Raw genomic sequence first — 14990 nt, 5'->3', positions numbered from 1 at the left:
AATATGTTAGGAGAAAATGTAAGAGGAGGATTGATTTGCAGGTTTAATTCCATTTTCAGCACATGATAGGCTATGCATGTTGGCCAGTATATTGGGTGGAGGAAGAACATGGGAATACCTCAAGAAGAACCACAAACCTATAGGAAGCTACTGAAAAGCTTTCTCGTATACACACCATGACTGAGCTGAGAGTCAAATTCACATAGACAGAGGGGAGATGCAAGTGATTTGCCAAGGCAAGCACCTCAGAACATTCAGCAGCCTGGAGCCCGTGTAAAAGGAGGGAGTTACATCCACTTAACCTGGAGCAAGTCCTGTCTCATACCGCCTAATATATGTGGAATAGCCCTGAGTCACATTTGAGTGACTAACTAGTTTAAGTACATGATCAATATGTTGTTACAGTTGAAAGCGGAACTGTGTTCACATACACCAAATGCAAGAAGAGTAATTTGTAGCATTCTAAAATTGCAGAGAGACCTGAGATGGTAGCATGTTATGTTTATGATACAGGTCCTAACAAGTCAAACTGGGCATTTTGGAATGAAAGGTCTCTGAGACAAGGGCTGAATAATGTCACCTCTGACCTCCATCCCACAGATTATGTAGATCACAATAATAACAGATGGGTATCAGAGTACTTTACTAATTGAGATGTAACCTCTCACCAAGTTTCATCACTGTGGCATATCAAGCAGAGGAGTTATATAAACTTAAATAAAAAGATTATCTCCACAAGATACAAAATGTAAATGTAATTTTCAAACATTTCAAGCGAAAACTCTAAAAGTATTAATCTGACAAAGCCAGTTCTTATATGTGACTCAAAAACTCTTGTCACGACACAACAAAATACCAAGATTCATGAAGATATCTCAAAAGGTTCAGGTGATATTAAGTAAACAATTGCATAACAAATAGACAAACTGACTCCTTATTGGCAGGTGTATATAATAAATGTTAAATGTTTGATGAAAATCAATATGCTTTGATTTCTGCTTCTCTTCAAACAGCATTATGTAATAAACATTTCTGTTAACAAACATGTACAAAAATATTTCATTCAATATATGAAAAATCCATGCCCTTGCAACCAAATACACCTATGATGTCTGGCTACCCTTTAAGTCACACAACAATGACACTTCACATGTACATTCATGAATGAAATAATACATTACAAGCTTATTTTTCATCTAATTTAGTTTGGTCCAAAAGAAAATGCTAATACATACGTAAACATGTAAAGCAAAAAGTCCTCCAAGTTTTAATCTCTTAAAATCGTCTTGAACATCTGCAGAAATTATACACGGATTGGTATCAAGAGTTTGTCGTTGAATGAAAACAAAAGGACAGGACAAATATCAACTGTAATATTTCAGATGGTTAAAACAAAGGAAACAGACTAGTATACTGGCATTGCAGGTCAGAGAGCAGAAGGTCATTTCTAATTAGAATAATTAAAAGAACAATAAAATGATCCTGATTTGTGTAATTTTGTAAAGAAACTTATAAATACATTACCAGTTTAATCGCAATCTGAGAATAATTTCAAAACATATGAAACACATAGAAAAGGCTCTGTTATGAACCCCCTTTATTAAAATAAAAATTATTATCGAACAAAAAATAATTCCTAAAGCTATTTATATATATACTGTGTGCTTAATTGTGAGTCCATGACTGAGGGTTCTGGGTTAATGCCTACATGATTTATGAAATGTAAACCGGATGTTCACTTGAATCTGAGTTAAAGATCTGACCTTGTTATGAATTTATACTATTACTCTGCAGGTCAAGTGAAATATGTATATGTATAGTAAACAATTATTCATTCCCATCAGTAGTGGAATCACTTATAGCTGTGTTCTGATATAACCTAAGAGGAATTAATTATTAAAATTATTCATAGGAATTACAAAGAGCTTATCGATTTTTTGGACTAAAAGACTACTTTGGGATTATTTAGAACTCACTCAATGACACTGCAGATTGTAACATTGTGGTACATCAGGGCATTTAAGGCTCTCTGTAAATCAGAACATTCAAGACTATTAGAATTCATTCAGAACATTCTATACTTTTGGAGTTTTCTCAGGACATTTTGGATTATTTGGAATTTAATTCAATATTATCTGTCTTTTAAATTTTCACTTTGTAACATTGAGAAACCAATTATTTGTGGAATTTTGCAAACTTGCTGGCTTTACATCTTTTTGTTAGATAGTTTAAAACTAAAAGTTGTAATACTAGTTACATGACTGGTAAAGTACCTGGTGCAGGTTTTTATATTATCCATAATGTATGTGTTAAATAAAATGTTTGAGGTGAAAGAGTTGACTTTTTTCTTTTAATAACGGGTGACATATCATTCCAATGTTTAAAGGACTGAGGATTTTCCTCTACAGGTAAAAAATGCAGTTTAAACAAACTGTATTTGTTACATCAGTGTCAGCGACTTAATGAATAGTGAAGTGTGTTTCTCCCAATTTATCACAATCTGACCCATAACTCATTAACCATTGGATAATTTTATCATTTTTGCCTGAAATGCAAGTAGGAAACACTTTCTGGGGGCTACTTTTGAATACATCAAAATAAATTGGCTTCCAAGAGATTTTGGTTTAGCCTGAGGCCTAGTTGTGTTAGAAATGCTGTTTTTCACTGGCTTTTTCACTTGTGCATGAGCAGAAGGGTAATAGTCGGAGTCCTGTTGGTTTTTTTTGCTTATTGGACCCATCATTTTTGTGTCCAAGCTGCTTTTTACTCCAAGTGCCCATCTTCGCCTACTTTTTGCAAAGGTTCATCTGTCCGTGTGCAGTTCAGGCTGGTCTGCCTTTGATCTCAGGCCAAAAAGTCTAAAATCCAAACACAAAATGTGATTCTGACGAAGAGGGACTTTTTGGTGTAAAAAACTGGGTTTCAAAAAATGTTTTTCCCTCTGTATATAGTAATGCGACTCAAAAGTCCAGATTATTTGGTATCACTGTAGTGCTACAACTCTCTACTTGTATGTAATACCACCTACTTTGGTATATCTTAAAAGACCTTGACACTACAGAGCCCGGAAGTAGGGTACTACCTCTGAAATGTAAATGAGGCAACAGGGGTTTATGAGTTAACTTGTTTTTCTTTATTTGTTTGTAGCAGTACTCTTGGGCATCTCAGCACAATAGTGGCTATATGATGCCAACTAAAGGTATATGTTTGAAAATGTAAATTTCCAAAGATAAGCAAGCCAATACTCAACTTTCTAAAATCACTATTACCCAGACTCAATTATCACTGGAGAACTACATCTGTGTCCAAAAACACAAACACAAATATACAAATATTTAAAAAGGTGTCCAAAAATTGAATTATAGGGAATAAAAAAAATATTTTGGCAAGGAAGTTTTTATGTCCATAGACTTTCTGAAAAACAAACAAAACAAACAATGAGACGTAAAAATAATGGCCTCAAGTTCTCCAATTTCCACTACCTCCATAAATATTATACCAGCATGTATACTGTTGTGATGTTGTGATTATGCAACTGAGAATATAAAATCATATTGTAAAATCAGTTTTAAACAAATCAATTAAACTTTTATGCTCAACAAATTTTAGATGTAGAGTTAAATGACTGATTACCTTTCTGTCTGATCTTCCTGAGAATTATTCACCTCAAGATTCTGTTTTGGTGTAGAGCATGTTCCAACACTTATATGTTCTGACATCCGCTGTGGCGAAGGTGATCTATCACTCCCAAACAAATCATTAAGACTGTTCTGGACAGATGAAAAACTGGAAAACAGAATTTTTTATCAGCGATGAGAACAATAATAAACAGACATGTTATTGTATAAGACTACACAAGTAAGGTTAGGAAGATAAGAAACCCATCAAAAGTGCATTTTCAGAAATGCTGTCACAGAATAAGGCAAGAAATAACTTGGTTTTGCCTTAGAACGATTTGATCATTTTTGTCATACATGCGTACAATGTTACTTAGGGTGAATAATTGTTTTTCTAGGTAAGCAACTTAACTAACATGTACCTTGTCGTAGCTGATTGTGGTGAGATTCACTAAAAGCATGGTAAGCACTGGTATTTTACCCTGACTAATACTCACTCTTCTGTGGATTTAGGGCAAGTTCCATTTCTAACTGACACACTGGTCTATGGATCTTGTCAAGGAGTGAACATTCTCCATTTGTGTACTCCAGCTATAGGGGTAAGTGTTACATTTGTATTTTATTTGATATGTGAAGCATATTCAGTTTTTAATGTCGTATCGTGAAATGATGCCTTTACTACTATGCAGATATGAAATGTTGTGAACTTTTGAATTACAAGTTGCTATTAGTTTAATTTAGTAGCACGTATCAATATATATTAATTCTGAACCTATTATTATGACCAGTTTGGTTTGATTGTAGCTGTTTAGGGCTGTCTGAAGCTGTTTAAAGCTGTCTGTAGCTGTCAAGGGCTGTCTATATATATATGTCTATACATATGTCTGTGTGCATGGTGGATCCATGAAGGGAGGATGTAGCCAATACAAGTGGGCCAACCCAATCTAGGAGAACTGTGTGCTGTCAGTGCATATGCGTGTGCAGGTATCTCAGGCTATCTGTCTGGCAGTCTGTGTGTCGATATGGAAGATGATGTAACTGTCAAAGCCATATGAAGATGAAACTGCTAGTTTGTAAACTTGTGCACATGGTGGATCCATGAAGGGTGTGTACAGCCAATACAAGTGAGGACCAACCCAAGAATTCGGGAGAGCTGTGTGGTTTGTCAGTGGACACATTTTGCAAGTTTTACAAATATAATTTCATATGGCTGTATAAATGACTGAGTCATGTTTGTTTCAATTGGTTGTTTCAATTGAGTCAATTGAGTCATTTTGTTTACATAAGATTATTTGAATCTTTATTTTTTATTACATGAGATTATGTGAATCTCACTTACATTCCAGGAGATCATTTGAATCTCACTTTCATTTGAATCATTTTTTGTTTTCCTACTTGTGAATGCTTGGATAAAGTATTTGAATGAGACGTATGTTTGGAGCGTGAAAGAATAACTGTATTTGTTATATATATATATATATATATATATATATATATATATATATATATATATATATATATATATATATATTATTTTTATTAATTCATTTTAAATGAATTATCATCATTCATCACATTGTGTTCTGTTGTCATTCGATCCAGGCATCCATTCAGGTCTATCCTGTTACAACTGGTGTCAGAAATGGGATGCTTTGGACTGAATGAACTACCAATACACTGTATTTAAACCATAGGCAGGCTGTAAGTCGTGGACTTTTTGACAAGTTTATTTTTAGTAGGTGCTGGGTTCCGTATATGTACACACTTGTTTAGTTTTTGTTTCCTTGATATCTAAGATTGTTAATTGTGGTTTGACAGCCTCTAAACCACTGTACTTAGTTCTTATCACCAAACAATCATGGCTTCGCTAAAGGAACTAGCTGAATTGGAAAAACAACTAGGTTACGAAGGGGGAAAATCTTAGAAAATTCATAAGTGTTGTCATTCGATCCAGGCATCCATTCAGGTTTATCCTGTTACAAATGCCCGAGAAAAACCTCTATGAATTTGTCATTCAAAATTGATAACATGGTCGGCTCTAATTAGTTAGTACTGTCAAACTTAAGGAGTCCACCCCTACTGCCAACAAAAAGTGGTTTCTCAAAACATTTGGTTTTACATAACAGATTTGTTCAGGAAAGCCAGTTTTCAAGGTCGAAAATCAACCATGCTTAAAAAGGAAACTACCCATAATTGCCATGCATATATGTGAATATAACAGATGAACAGAAGGAAATAGCAGACAGCCTAAAGTGAACACAACAGATAAACAAAAGGAAGTAACAGACAACCTAAGGTGAACACAACAGATAACAAACAATATGAACATCTGAATTGTGTACATCCATAATTACTTCTTTAATCACAAAAGAAATTTAGAGGACTGTAACACTATAATGGCAATTTGTGATATGTATTCAAATCTGATTTACAGTCTGCAGTATATGACACTACCTTGTAAATTTAAACCCAGTTACACTGCAGAGTCTATCTGCACTATTTTGTTGCTGCTACTTTTTCAACACATTTAATTTACTGTCACATAAAAGATCACAATATGATGATTGCATGTTTTGGGGTTTTTTAAATGTTGTTCACAGCAGTAATAAATAAAATACCAAAACATTAAAATATGAAGAAGAAAAAAAGGGTTGTGCTCACTTACTTCATCGACTGGGTTATTTTGTGCCTTAAGTTGTCATTTTCTCTCCCAATCCTTTTATTCTCCAATTCAAATTTGGAAATAATCCTAAAAAAATATAGGATAAGACAGTCTTTATAAGAGAGACATTTGAAACAATAATAAACTAGCAAGGGAATTGCTCAACTCTTTTATCTCAATGTAGAACTTCATGATTCTGCTTCAACTAGAATGCAATATAGGTAGCATTTCATTTTTTATCAACAGATCAAACAAACAACAGCAAACATTCAAGGCAAGAAATCAGTCTGATTAAAAGTCTCACTCTTGTTATACGTATATTCCTGTGGTGAAACGGAAAGCTGTACCGCAGACAATAAAAAATAACCCTATAATACTCTAGTACAATAAACAATGGTCTCTTCAATTCGGCTGATGCACTTTTGGCTGAAAAGAATTTCTAGGAATTCAAGATAAGACCATTTTTCCTTTTCATTGCTGATTGTTGAAACCATCTCTGATATTGTTCAACCATAACAAGATTTTCAAATCAGCTCCTGTGGTGGACATACCATAGGTAAGATTGGGTATCAGTATTATTTAGAACCAATAACACACTGTAAAATGTCTTCTAAAGGAAACCCCATATTGATATCTCATTCCAGTTTGAAGAGACACGGATAACATGATTTTCAAGATCACTGCCTTGGTGGTCATAATGAATATCAGATTAGCACCATTTCCAATGAATACCAAACACACATCATATGATGTCTTTAACACATTAACCCCTAGCGACGAGTTAACCTGGCAGAAGGTGGTAGCCTACTGCCAAGCTCTGTAGCGTCATGGTCATGCATGAAACACTAAAGTGGGTGATGTTATAGAAAGGTAGACAGATGTAGCTCTACAATGATGCCAAATAATCGGGAATTTCAAATGCACTACAAAATACATAGGGAAATACCTCATTTTGTTAACCCGATTTTTTCTACACAAAATTCGCCCGTGGTTGGAATCCGATTTTGTGTTCGGATTTTAGATTTTTTGGTCTCAGATCTAAGGCAAACCGGTATGAACTACAAACAGATAGATGAACCTTTGCAAAAAGTAGGATAAGATGGGCATTTGGAATAAAAAGTGGTCTTGATACAAAAATAATGGCTCCATTTAGCAAGAATAAAAATAAAACAAATAAAAAGAACTCCAACTTTTACCCTTTATGCTCATATGCGAGCCAAATAGCCAATGAAAAACGATGTTTCTAACACAACTAGGAAGTATGTTATTGAAACATCACCTAGGATTTGGTGTTTTCGGATCTATTCAGAAATAGCTTTCAAAATGTGTTTCCTACTCGAATTTCAGGCGAAAACGACAAAAACCTCCAGGGGTTAATGTGTTAAGTGAAAGCACAATGTCAATATGACCAGACATCAAAGAGAACTGGTGATAGAAAGATCTTCATGTTGACCATTGTATTGGCCATAGTTGACATTAGATTTCATTTACAACTAACACAACGTCATAAAAAGGCTTTTAGAGACAACCCTATGCTATTATGTCCATTCATTTAGGTGAAATAGTGATAACAAGATTTTCAGGATGGTCACTATGAAAGACATACTCGAAGTCTGAATACCATGGTCATATAGAGAGAGAGACAGCCTGACATCATAAGATGAAGTTGTTTAGTAAAATTCCCATCCTGATAAGACCATCCACTGAGGAGTAGTAGCATTAACAGTATTTCCAAGATGGCCCCAGGTGGCATTATTTGATGTGCAAACAGTTATCATTTTCATTTTGGATCAACCAGAGATCATAAGAAATATTATGGCGAAATCTTACCTATCATTTAGGAGGAGTAGTGATAACAAAGATTTTCAATTTTACCACAGTGATGGTCATACTGGACATCAGATTGGCAACATTTTAATTAGGACCAACTAAACCTTATAGGAAGTCTTTTCATGACAACCTGATGCTCTTATGACCATCAGAACTGACAAAAAAAAATACAAAGTCATTCAGTTGCAAATACGGAAGTTTTCTGGTCAAAATCCCAAAGTTCATATGACTTTCTGTTAGAAGTTGTCATAATGAGATTTTCAAGGTGGCTGCTGTGGTGGACATATTGGATATCAATCAAGACATTTTCATTTAAGATCAAATAGACCATGGAATTTGAATATGTGTCAAGTTTCATGGCAACCCTCCAAGTAGTATAGGGGGAGTTGCAGTGACAAACTTGTGCTAACAGATGGTTGGAGAACAGATGACCGTCTAACATGCTCTCCTGGTCTGTGACCTGCAGAGGTTAAAACTGATAACAAAAAAAAGAGCTAAATTTTCTTACAATTTAACACTGTTTTGAATCAGTTGGAGAAATATTACTGGACAACATGTTAAAAGGAAAAAGAACTAGCCTGTTGAGTTCCACTACTTCTGTCCTGGATTCATAGAGGGCATTTTCTCTTGAAGCCATGGTTTCCTGTGGAAAGGCAGAAATAGCAAGTATTAGATGTGGGAATCACTTCAAAATTCACAACTGATTATTGCTTATGATCAATTAAAGATCTATGTATTTTGCAAACACACTGCCTGTTTGTTATGGTAGCACTCTTCAATACAATGTAGATATAGTAGCAGCACTTATTTAACAATTTCTATCCTTTATGAACCAGTTGGCTTTCATTCCCCTATCCTTTATGCACCCTTCTGACTTTCATTCCTGCACCCTTTATGCGTGCTTTGGCTTTCATCCAATGTAAATCATGAATTTAAATGTTAGTTGATCTTTACAACAATGATCAATTAATGGAATCTGAGACCCTAGTGACCAGAAATTAACTCAATCAATTAATCATAACACCAGTGAAGCATGTGTATGAAATCATATGCCTTTATGAATTTATTTTTCAGCTGAAATACTTATGCATTCAGTTTTTCAGACAAGTTTTCAAACACTAAGAATATTACCCGTAACTTTATGGTACATGCTATTTCAAACAACTGGCCTTTTGTAATGATGAAACTCCACATCTAAAATGCACCCTTACAATTATTTTTCAATATTCAATAAAAAACAATTCAATTTATATACAGAGATTAAAAAGTGGTAATTGATAAGTTGAAGAACATTAAATAATGAGTTATTTTATACAAATGTAACAAATATGTTCTTTTTGAAACAATTTATATTTCAGTGTATACTTAAGCTGAAGAATTTGAATAAAGGGACCGTTCTATCAATCGTTTGCCATATGTGAATCTTTAACTATAGTACTTGAAATGTGAATCCTTACCAATAGTTCTTGAAATGGGAGTACTTATATGTGAATCCTTACTAATAGTCCCTGTAATAAGAATCCTTATTAACAGTCCTTGAAATGTTAATCCTTACTGATAGGCCCTGAAATGGGAATCCTTACTAATAGTCCTATAAATATGAATCCTTATTAATGGTCCTTGAAATATGAATCCTTACTAATAGTCCCTGAAATGGGAATCCTCTTTGAAATGTGAATCCTTATTAATGGTCCTTGAAATGTGAATCCTTACTAACAGTCCCTGAAATGTAAATCCTTACTAATAATCCATGAAATGTAAGTTTACATATAAAAACACATTTTTGACATTAACTTGTCTATTTCATGGTTCTATCTAAGTGGCTGATACCTAACAGTTCTGTTCTAAGTAGAGCATCATATGTCATAGTCAAAGTGTTGTGTTTCATTGCTTTCCTTGCTGACCAACAAATTTGTTCCTGCTTGATGACAAGTCTTCGGCAGATCCTGATGTCTCTTTATGTGTCCTTATACTGATGAGTGGCAAAGACTTTAACAAACAACTTGAAAGACTTTATCACAACACCTTCAGAAAAGTGACATGTCACATAATACTTACAGAGGACCCCCCAACAACAACAAATATATTATAAATAATAAAACATGTTTTATGTACATGGTGTTCTCTTCTAACTTAAAGATGAACACAGCAGGGTTAAAGATATATACCAGTCCATCAAAAAAAAAAACCTGAAACAAAATAACAAAATAATAATGTGGCATAATGATGCCATTTTGAGATTTTTATATTTAAAGATAGTTTGAGCTATCATCTTTTGAGCTGCTGCGTTTGCAGTGGAATGGCCACAACATATGCATTCAATTATGATAGCAAAACACATTGAAGTTCTTGACATCACATGAAGATCTGCTATTCACATTGAATACAAATATTTGTTTTAATCAAAATGCTGTATAAAAGAAAATATCTACATCTGACTCAGTGAAATAAACTGTTTAATCATCTATGGTGCATCTGTAAGACAGTAAAAAAAAATCCTGTTTGCATACCAATTATTAAGCAGTGCAGGTAAGATATTGTTCAACTGAAACAAATTAAATTTATTTTTCACCTCAATCTTGGTCATCATAGATCCACAGAATATACCCTAAGTACGAATGGATCTACAATGAAACAGATATCTTTTGAAATAAGACATGGCTTCAAGAGTAAAGAGTACTGTTATTCATTTCTTACTAGAAAAATGGATAATGCTCTTGTGTATTGTGAGAGTGAGATTTCAATTTTTAATGTTTCTCTAACAATTTTTCAGTTATATCGCTATGATGTCTGCAGTGTGACAGTTTATAGTGATCTCTAGCACTGGGGCATCATGCCGCAGACATGTAGCATGATGTCCCACCCAGTCACATTATTCTGACACCAGGCCGAACCAGTCCTAACACTAACCTCGTAATGCTGAGCGCAAAGTGAGGCAGCTGTTAGTACCATTTTTGTAAGGCCACCTGTCTTATAAGGCCACTTTCCTGGTGCAGAAGGGGTGGCTGTATAAGAGGGGGGACCACTGTATATTTACCCATGCTATTGAGGAGGTTGCACTTTTATCAATTTAATCTTGTTATCATCTGGGCTGCAGCAAATGGATCCACCAGGTTTAATTCCCTTCTTTGTGACACTATTTCTTTGACATGGAAAGCCAAGATGGTTCACTGTTCATACCAGCCAATGGCTTCAACAATGTCACGGACTGAAGAAACTATATTTGACTGTGAGGCTTGCAAAGATTACTCTAATCTCATGAGCTGAGATTTATTTGAGACATATCCGGACCCGAGAGACTTTTGACACTATTTAATGTATCATCAAAAAAAAGCTGCTAACGCTAGTGGGGATATGCTGTATTTCATGGCCATTAGTGGAAGAAAGAAATACTTTTGGGTCCCACAAATCATCTTTGGATGTTTAAGGTAATTAACATTGACTAGATCTTGCTTTATTGCCTCTATTGATATACTGATGAAGGACAGCAAACAAATGACCACCTTCTGATTGCCTGAACATGGTGATCTGTTCTTGACTCTCTTGCCCAGTTTCATCATTAGGACCACAACATCAATCATCTAAACTAGTTTAGGTCCAAGGAAAGGGCAAGCAACTATAATCATGTACGCTGAACCTAAGGCTATAAAAGAAATATGGTTTGTATGATAGCAGTCTCAGTGAGGTTTTGAACAGAGGCCTGAACTTAATCGAGTTGCCTTTATGTCATAACCACAAAAAATTCCATTGGGGGAACAAGGGAGGTAACCAGGACTGATTTAGGTCTTATAGTTGTATCTTTGCAATCCATGGTGTGGTTGGAGTGAACCAACTGATCTGTGCCTGCTATTACTGTGGAGGTCAGGCAACTGCATAAACTATTACCAGCAGCATGGACAAGATCATGTCCCTGTCCCTGTGTGCAACATGGTGCCTACCCATCAGATACACCTTGAACATCAGGCTTGCTGGCTGGACTGGTTTAAATCAAATGACAAGAACATATACTGGTAAAGTAACCTAAGTGTTCACGGTAACAATAACTCTCGTTAACAAGCTAGCAAAATGCTAAATCAGTTTATGCTCGTAAGACAATGAACAGTATGCATCATGAGACAATGAACAGTATGCATCATGAGACAGTGTTGGTACACAAAAATGTAAGAATTGCAGATAAAAATACAAAAATAATGTTGCCAATACATAGCAAATAAAATAATAATACCATACAGACTTCTAAATGGATGGGTGGTATTCAAATTGATTTTTGATAGATCAGTAGATGTTATGCAGTACCAAGTTGATTGACCCCAGCAAAAAGCTAAAAATGGTAAACATTCAGTTCAGGACTCACGGTACTAATTCCACTCCAATGGTAAACATATGGAAACACTGTCATATTCAAAATTCAATAACTTAAAATTTATGGGTGCTGATAATGACACCTATAATTTTTCGTGCACATCTAACCTTGGTGCAAGCTTATGTGTGGAGAACACCATATGACCCGCGGCAATTTGTTTACATACATGTGCATGAAACACGTGTTATTGATTCTGCACCAAATGAATCAGGTGCTACTTTCAGTATTGAGTACTCCTGAGTCAAGCCTGTAAAAATGCTAAAATTGCATCAGTAGAAATTTGTCAATATTTTTTTTACATTACATATAGGACAAGCTCTCAAAAGATATTTTTCCTAAAATTTTAATTTTCATTATTAACCAATTATGGACCACCAAACCTGTAAATACTCTATCATTTCTTCACCCATTTCTAGACTGGTTCACAGTTCTTCCGTATAATTAGTACCGTGTGTCCTATAACCAGATTTAATTTTTTTTGAAAAAGTTGTATTTTACTCCTTGATATTAGAGCATAATTGTAAGAAAGAATTGGCCATGCTTGTGCATGGATAATAGTGCAATAGCATTTTATGTGATACCAATATCTATAGTTAAATTGCATCCGCATCACATGTTGCTGTGTTGTATTGTACTTATTAATGGCTTATTCTTATTATTAAAATAATTGTTTTCTGCCTTTGTATCTTCATGTTATCTTTCTATGGCATGCATGCTACACAAAAGAAACACAAGCATGCTGACATCAGCAAGTATGACATCACAGGGTATCAAATTACATGACGCATTGTATTTTCATCTCTCACTGGCTATAAGACAAGTTTTAAATGTTTTAAATTTCAAAATTGCATTTCTTTTCTTGCTGACTCTCACAGAAATAAGATACAGTACATCCCTATTCACATCAATCAAACAAAACAAATAAGTGTGCCACATGACAGGTCAAAATGATAAGAGGCCATTGCCCTTTTGTGACTAAAACATATACACACACCCATGAAGCATCAAGAGATGCTGACATTCCAAACTTATTTAAACTATCATCACATGTGATTCATGACCCCCCAAATGTTAATAAAAAGGTATAAAAGCCAAGGAAGAGTTCCATAAGCTTTATTATACTGAATAATTAAATAACATAGTGCTACTTTTTAGTATAAAACTATGGGGAAGGGTGAATAAGCAAAGAATAGACAGAGTAATTTCTTCAAGCCTGGTAATGTTCCCCACAACGGGGGTGGGGGGAATGTGTATCAACCCAAATAACACATCAGCATGAGGTATGTTACATAAGGACAGCAAGAGACAAATTTGAAAAAGCTATCCAAAGTTCCTATAATGCTGACATTGATGTTGGAGACAGAAAGTGTATGCACAAACTGTTATGACTCAAGCTATTAAGTATGCTGGAGGTGGAGAAATGTGTGAAAAACTTTGCTATGCCAAGACAAGTTCATGTCTCTATGCAATATGCAGACACTGATAAAAATTGTCACTGAATACACTACTTGTTAAATTTAAGTAATAGAATTGAATTGCATATTGAAGTTGTCTAATACATAAACATATACCTACATTTACCCAAAGCTCATAAAAAGTTAAGAAAAAGTCTCAAAATCATTACTGTGGCTACTTTCCACTATAAGCAGTGTTAAATTACTTACTTTTTAATATAAAGCTGAAAAAATGCATACATTATTGAACAAAAGAGAAACAAAGCAAACATTGCAATCACTCAATTACAGTCAAAGGGGAGGTAATACACCTTGAATTGGCAAACCAAATAGCAAGCTCTAATTTACAGCTAAATGATTCCTTACTATTACTTGATGGTAAGAACAGAGCAATGTAGGTTTAATAAATAGCTTTTGTTTCAAATATGAAACCATATTTCTGACATGAAGCTTGTTTTCATTTATTCACAACAACATATATGGTGAAGAAAACCCATATCACTTAGTGCATGCAGTAATCAAATGCTGAGATTTGGAATAATGTGTTCTGAGACCACAAGTTGCAACACCCTGAGTATAAAGGTTTTCTATCATGGGACTTGGTACATGAAGAAAAAAGAGATCTGGTTTGGTGGGAGAGAGCAGTATGTTCACCATGCAGTTATACATCAAGAATGTTTCAACTGTATGAAGGGAGGTTGGGGAAGAAAAACTGCCTGTGTAAAGAATGCAATACAGATAGGACTTTTGCAGACTTATATTGGGAATGAAGGGTTGAAAACTATTATTTTAAGTGAAAATGTCCCTCCCTGCTCCCTCAACAAAAGGAATGCAGAAAAGTTCCAATACTGTTTGCCCAAAAATGTAATGTACCAATATGAGAAACATGCTGAACATAGAATAGGTGTCAAGGAGTTTAATTCTAGGATAAGAAATAAGACCGGTATAATTGATATTCAATGTGACTCGACATATAATAATTCAATTTACAGGTTGAGGCAATGCAGCATGTGCAGTTTTGTGCACAGTCCTTATTTTTACAATGTTCTCTGCTTTGATCTGCT

General features: G+C 34.7%; 1 protein-coding gene across 2 annotated transcripts in view; it reads right to left on the bottom strand.

Moving 5' to 3' along the window:
* The window catches only part of LOC149774039 (uncharacterized), a 95749-nt gene that overhangs the window by 27940 nt on the left and 52819 nt on the right, over positions 1–14990 (bottom strand). For both annotated transcript variants that reach the window (XM_089945877.1, XM_089945876.1), the window contains exons 12-14: positions 8688–8752; positions 6283–6366; positions 3634–3786 (exon numbers count right to left, since the gene is read on the bottom strand). In XM_089945877.1, the coding sequence (XP_089802003.1) occupies positions 3634–3786; positions 6283–6366; positions 8688–8752 (302 nt within the window). The remainder of the gene's footprint in view (positions 1–3633; positions 3787–6282; positions 6367–8687; positions 8753–14990) is intronic.

The sequence above is a fragment of the Sinohyriopsis cumingii genome, unplaced genomic scaffold (genome assembly GCF_028554795.1).
Source record: "Sinohyriopsis cumingii isolate HCF-2022 unplaced genomic scaffold, ASM2855479v2 utg000441l, whole genome shotgun sequence".
Taxonomy (NCBI): Eukaryota; Metazoa; Mollusca; class Bivalvia; order Unionida; family Unionidae; genus Sinohyriopsis; species Sinohyriopsis cumingii.
Note: the sequence above shows the minus strand (reverse complement) of the source record. Positions and strands in the feature narration are given on the sequence as shown.